The sequence below is a fragment of the Metopolophium dirhodum genome, chromosome 5, assembly GCF_019925205.1.
Source record: "Metopolophium dirhodum isolate CAU chromosome 5, ASM1992520v1, whole genome shotgun sequence".
Lineage (NCBI taxonomy): Eukaryota > Metazoa > Arthropoda > Insecta > Hemiptera > Aphididae > Metopolophium > Metopolophium dirhodum.
Window position 1 is genome coordinate 27,419,879 of NC_083564.1, and position 7,040 is coordinate 27,426,918.

General features: G+C 34.9%; 1 protein-coding gene across 1 annotated transcript; it reads right to left on the reverse strand.

Annotated features, from left to right (window-relative positions):
* Positions 1–940: 940 nt before the first annotated feature.
* Positions 941–5,643, reverse strand: LOC132945682 (protein FAM200C-like). The gene is made up of 2 exons (XM_061015446.1): positions 5,604–5,643; positions 941–1,449 (listed from the first exon to the last, which is right to left on the reverse strand). Exons 1-2 carry the CDS (start codon positions 5,641–5,643, stop codon positions 941–943), a joined length of 549 nt encoding a protein of 182 aa, XP_060871429.1.
* Between the last annotated feature and the right edge of the window lie 1,397 nt (positions 5,644–7,040).

A 7,040-nucleotide genomic window follows, 5' to 3' on the forward strand; every position in this document is an offset into this window, starting at 1 on the left:
TTTGATAAAGGACACCACACAAAGATTTAAAGGGTTCGAACTTCCACGGCGAGAATGTAACCGATTAAGAACTGGACACGGAAGATGTCGACATATGATGTTCAAGTGGAAATTAAAGGACAGTCCAGAATGTGATTGTAGAAATGACAGCCAGACTATCAGACATATTACAGACGAATGCCCGAATAGAAGGTTCGAGTCGGGCATTAATGGGATTGATAAAGTTACGAAGGAAGCATTTGAATGGATAAGGGCCTTGGACATAGAAATCTAGATTTTACTAAAATAATACTATAATGTAATGTACTGTTATCAATATCACTTATAAATTTTATTTTATTTTATTTATTGTATTTTAAATGTTACTGTGTTATTGTTGCCATACGAATAAAAAAAAAATGGTACTATACTACTATAGTAATACAGTAGGCGTTATACGGTATAAATAGGAATTCCGTAACAAGTTTTAAAGAATAAAGTCACTTTTAATATGCCGACTTTTAAAAGGTCAACAATTAGAAAAAGTGGGTAAGTGGATGTCGCTCTGCTGTAAAGTAGGTTCCAAGTGGGTCACTGTAATGCATGGGTTCTCAACCTTTTGAGGTCCACGCCCCCTTTCAAACTATTTTATATGTTCACGCCTCCCCCTCACTATTATAATATTGATATATGTATAACATTTATATGTCAACTATACTTTAATGTTGGTAATTGGATTAATATGAATACAACTTCAATGACGTTTTTTTAATATTAAATGAATTTATTTGCACAAAAAAAAAATATTATTATAATTTAAAATTAATTTTAACTATTATTAAATATACAATTAATGAGAGGGTTGGCCCTGTTTATTTTTAATCAATTTTTTTATGTTTGGCGACATCTGTGATAATACGCATCTCAAATCACTCTCCACGTCCAATCGTGCTCGATATTTCTATTTTATATAAGCAAGCGCCGAAAAGCCAGACTCGCAGAGGTAGGTGGAAGAAAACTGAACCAATAACTTCGCAGCTTCATTGGCAACTTCCGGATAAATAGAGAGATAACACAGCCAAAAATCTTCAACAGTCTTATTTTTAAAGTCTTCTTTTGCTTGTGAATCATTCTTAAGGTCGATGGTTTGCTCTTGAAGATAATCTGGAAGTATGTCCACATCAATTTTGAATGGATCTAATACTAATTTAAATTGCCAGTTCTCTGTAGAAATATCAGGAAAATACTTTGATAGTTGGTCTTTTAAAGATACCAGATGTGCTGAAATCAATTCCTTAAACTCATTCTCGATAATATTTAATATGTGATTTTCGGTATCATCAAGAAGTTCATTAAGCCGTGGAAAAGATGAGAAATTAGGTTTGGTCGCACAAAGACGGCGTTGCCACAATGATATTTTTTCTAAAAAAGCTTGAATTGTATCGTACGACTTCAGAATATTTGTATGTCCTTGAAGTTTTAAATTTAGAACATTTAGGAATCCAAAAAAGTCTGCTAAATAACGGCAACGTTTTCATTTTTCGTGTTTTTTTTTCAACATTTTCACGCCCCCCCTGAAATTTTGTCACGCCTCCCTAGGGGGGCGCGCCCCCCAGGTTGAGAACCACTGCTGTAATGGATGGTGTTAAATTTGAATTCAATGATATAATATCATTGTATAAGAAAAACGATTCTGAGCGAAAACGGTCAGTTAGCATGTGATATTACTAAGTATATTTGATGATATTATTGTGAATAAAGTAATTTATATATTTACCTATTTATGTGGAACCTTGTTTTAAATTTTCAATCCTTAGCTACAAAAGTTGAACATGTTATAAATTTTTAACTACAAAATAATTATTAAACATTTGTCGTTCCACTCAGAATCTAAAACATTATAAAAATGGTTCATTGAATACTTTAAATTCAATATAAGTCGTATGATATTTTATTTGTTGTATTAATTCATTATTTATTATTTGCAAATTTGCGTTAATGACACGTAATTCAGGTAGCATTTCCACCAAGTTAATAATTTATGTACTTCGTCTGTAGCTTAGATTTTAAAATTTAAAATTCTAGTGAGAATACGATCCAATATAAATGTATCTTTTAATTGTTTCGTAGATCGTCTTTTTATTGACGACAAGTTACCAATTAAAACTATGATAACTTCTAGATGTATCTACCTGTATAACCACATTTTCAAAAATAGTATCTGTTTTCATAACATTCAAAACAAAATTTATATAACGATTTAAACCATTTCGTTATAACTTATAACCACTAAACCACGTAATAAACGAGCTACTGGGGGACGGAATGGCCGAGCAGACTAAGGTGTCGGTTGCGACACGCACCGACGTCGGTTCGATCCCAGCCACGGGCGACATTTTTTTTTCTGAAAGTCACGGTGCCCGGAGAGAGAGGCCGCCATCTCTCACCCAGGTATAGCGGATACCTACGGAGGCCCACTAGAACATTCTGCCAAACACACAAACGTGTTCCTCCAACCGTTAATGGCCTCAGTTGCCGGGCTTAAGACCAATGAAAAAAAAAACGAACTATCAGCACCAGTATGACGCAAGAGTATATTATTTGAAAATTACAATTATAGACCCATAATAATCTATATTATTCAATTAAATTGTATAAACAGTAATTTCATTTGTTTATTATCAAACATGCCTGTGAATAATTAAAAAAATTATTATAATAATATACCAATAAAAATTAATATGAATGAATTCATTTAAAATTTACATTTTATTGTAAATATCAAACACTTGGTTTTTATTTTATTTTCTGGAATACGTTCGGAATTGATTGCCTATTGAAATCACACCAAACAAGAAATTGTGTAGAACATTTTTACTTCAGCAATAAGTGTTTTACCTGAAACATATAAGAATGTCGCCATATAAACGAATTGCGGCTTTTCTAGTTCTATTTCTAAATTTTAAAAACTGCGAGTGGCCAGCTATAGTGTTTGAAATTCAAATAAGATAAACACACTATGCTGTCATTGCCCATTGGAAAGTATTAACATGCATTTAATCAGCTACCAAAACAATAACGAAACAAAAAAAAAGTCGTGTTGGAAAATGATTCAAATAATACGTAAATATTTTATTTTGGCGAATACTATTTATCACTGACTAAAATAATGAAACATTTGGGGAAAATGTATATTTAATATTAACACTGGTATATTATAATATTCATAGAACATGATCAAATTACGCTGGAAAATTCTCTCGATAGTAAAAATGCATTTCCTTTGAAACTTTATATTCTAATGTGTTTTTATGGGATACTTATTGTTCTAAATATAATATATGAACGCATGCACTACGCTGCAGTACGTACCGAGAATGTGAAGTCATTCGCATTGTGTATTATACCCTCGAGGCTGGTTTCCTCATTTCTTTTTATTAAGTATTTTTTTATGTTCGGGTGCGCGCGTCATAGTTGTCTTATGAAAGACTCGATTATTCTGTATAATCTTATATATAAATAAAGTTTTTTTATACGCTTTTCAGAAGACTATATTATTATATTATATAAAACACTATACTCTTGAACGCAAATCGTAAATGTAAAATATGTATATAATGTTTGGGTTTCCTTGTAGATGGACGCTTGTAAATATACGCTTGTACGGTGACCTATAGGTACTATAGACCGTACAAGCAATAACCGTTAGAGGATATTTGATTAAATTTTAACGTTTTGGAAGGAGGAGGTTTATTAATATTTGTGTTTAATAATAAATATAATTTTATACCTACATAAAAAAAAAAATACAAATAAAGACCACGTTTAACATTCTTGTTAGGTGTTAACAGATAATATTTAAAAAGCATCAAAGTTTCTAATGTTTTTAGAGGTATGTATATTTGAATACACTAATTAATAGCCATCTCATAATATGAATGTCATCACACATTAAAATTCTGTAAATCTGATAAAATTCAACAGATATTCAACAAACCATCCAGCTAACCAACTGTCATAAATTATACAGAATGATACAGCATTATAATTTATAACTTATAATGCTGTATCATGCCATAATCCAAATATTTCACCCTGGATCTCTCTCCGACTTTCAAAGATCTTATTTCCCTTTTCTCACTCCTAACTCCTTATAATGAAATAATTGGTATCTTTGCATTTCTTTTTCTTTGACGTCAATCATAAAATTATGGTTACATGTATCTAATTGTATATAACAACTAAAAATAAGCCTAAATACAAACCATCTCAAAGTGTATACAGTTTATTCGAATAATATATTAATAATAACTGCGATATGCTGTTTAACCTTATATTTAACATAAACACGTAAATATAACCAATCTCTAAAACTATAAAGCAGAGACCCGTTTGGTGCTCCTTTGGTGATTTTTTGTACTAGCGTAAGAGACGGCAAATGAAAAAATTCGATGGGCGGTCCCCCAGGTCTCTGCTTTGTAATAATATATATCAGAAAAAAAGGTATTTTTACGAAAAACTTAGAGATTATAAGTTTGAAGATGTATAAAAAATATTATCAGAAAAAAAAAGTATATTTACGAAGAACTTTGTATTTTTATATTTAAAGATAAAAACTAATATATTTTATTGATGTTAAATTATGTTAAAATATAAATATGAAAGAAAGAAATTAATTATTATACATAATAACATTAGTCTTAACAATATTTTCGATTGATAAACATTTTTATTTTTGTAAATATCGCTTAGCATAAAACTATATAGTGTTGTACTTCACTCAGACTTATATTATACCCACCAACACACACTATAGTTATAGCTTAAAGGAGAGTTGTTATCACTACAATTTATTTTACTTTAATAATATATTGTATCGTTGAATGGAATTATTTGTTTGCTAAATACATAATATATTATTATTATATGCGAAATTATTATGGTATTATTGGTGTATTGTTTTGGGTGTTCGCGTAACAATACTTAAAGGACTAACTAATACACATTGTTGATCGCCGCACAAAAGGACATAATGATATGAAGAAAAATAATATCGGCAAACCTAGGGATCCTAGATTTATAAATTAAGATATTTAAACATGAAAAATAATAAATACCACTCGAAATTATTAATAACTATCCAAGTTTTCTAACTGCAGATAATCGATAGGTTCGAAAAAACCAGCAATGATAACAAAGAATATATTGACACCTTTTAAAAGTACCAATTAAATGCAAATGCTATTAGAAATTGGCAAAAAAACTCGAAGTCCGAACTACTATAAAACGTGTACGCACGTTCTCAAAAAAACACACGTCGTTGTAAAACAATCGATACATTCATCGTTCCGCCCAGTGAATGTAAAATACTTCACCTAAAAGTAAAAGACGAGCACTAATATAATTCGAAAGACGAATCCTCGTTAAAATAATATTATATTATAGGTACCTACCCGTAGGCATAAGTACGTATCGATAATAATGATGTTTGGGAAAAAAGGTGTTAAATGAACGACGCGGTCGTACTCGCGCTGGCTAGCAATAAACGACGTCGTAACCGTCGTCTGGGCAATGTTTGTATTTTTCGGTGACTGCTTAGACCGAAATTGTTTTTTATAACTCACTTACAATTTTGTCTCCAACAGTATTAGATACTTGTTCCATAATATACCGAAAAAAAACACTGTAAATAAAATAACATGGCCACGACGGAGATCGATGTAGACGCAATCCTGAGGGAGATGATTAACAAGCTTATTGACGAATTTACTGTCGACGAAAATCAAGAGCATATCGATGAAGAGCAAGTCCCAGAGGATATCAATGACATGAAAGACCCAGCTTTAGATGACGTCGTGAACACCCTTTTGGGTGAGATAGTCGAAGCTGTCTGCGTCAAAGTCGACGAAGGGCAGCATTTGGACTACGACAAAAATCAAGAGGATATTGAAAACGAGAACAATCAAGAGCCTATCGTCGAAAAGGAAGTTCCAGATGATATCAATGACAAAGAAGACCCAGATGACGTTGTGAACACCCTTTTGGGAGAGATTGTTGAAGTTGTCTGCGACAAAGACTCATCGAAGGCTATGGCCGGCGGAGACGCAGAGGCAGTTACAGTTTCGGAACAGATGATAGAGACACCGGCCGAGGGCCAGTGCAAAGAGAGGGACGGAAATGGACTGGCCAGGATAACTGAATTAGAAGCACCAAAACCAGCGGACCCCACACCTCCACGTGGATGCGCCATGCGAATAATGGCCACCACGTGGAAGGGTGTGAGGCGGGTCACACGCCTGATGCTGTGCGATTGCTTCCGAGGAGAGTGAAGCAGCAGCCACCCCTCCCTCCTCCTCGGACCGAGAAACACCAGACAAGACGGTGGCGACATGGGGGATTGGTACGTGACAGAGCACTTTACGGTGTACGGTGGTAAGCCACCCTGTACGTTTTCCGGCCACTCGCGGAAAGACGAGGTCGTGGTCGATGGCGTCGCGAGCTCGCGGTTGCCGATACGCGAGACCATCTGTGGCTGCTCGGCGATGTCCCAGCAGCGTAGGTCGTGAAATGAGCGACGGACGGACGACGGCGACGACGACGACATACGACGGCTAGCTAGACCAGCGTGGGAAACGAAAAAACGTCGGTACTTCGACGACAGCTGCAGCTTGCACGAAGGCGACTCGTGACGGCGACGGCGGAGATCTCAGAGCACTATGGGTGAGCGATAGAGCCTAAAGTAAGCTATGGGAACACGGACGTCGCTGAATCGCCTGACCCGCAGTAACTGATCAAGTTTCAGGGTTCGACGGTGCGCGACTCCACGGCGGAGGGGCCATCGGCGCGGCAGACACTGTGCCGACGGGACCCCAGGACGAAAATCACGGAGAGGATCAGGACCGCGCTGCATTGTGGTCCGCGGATTCTCTCCCCTTTTCGACCTGCGGTCATCCCGTCGGCCGAGTCTCTGGGAGCTAGTATTTTATAAAACGATGAAATTGAAATTATTCAAGATTATTCTATAAATTATAAAAACTATAATAAATAGTATATACATTTTT

What these genes read in the sequence shown, in the direction of transcription:
- LOC132945682 (XM_061015446.1), bottom strand. Translation starts at nt 5,643, where the DNA reads ATGGAACAAGTATCTAATACTGTTGGAGACAAAATTGTAA. An exon ending in TGTTGGAGACAAAATTGTAA is followed by an intron (nt 1,450 to 5,603) that starts GTGAGTTATAAA and finishes TAAAACTTCAAG; the next exon opens with GACATACAAATATTCTGAAG.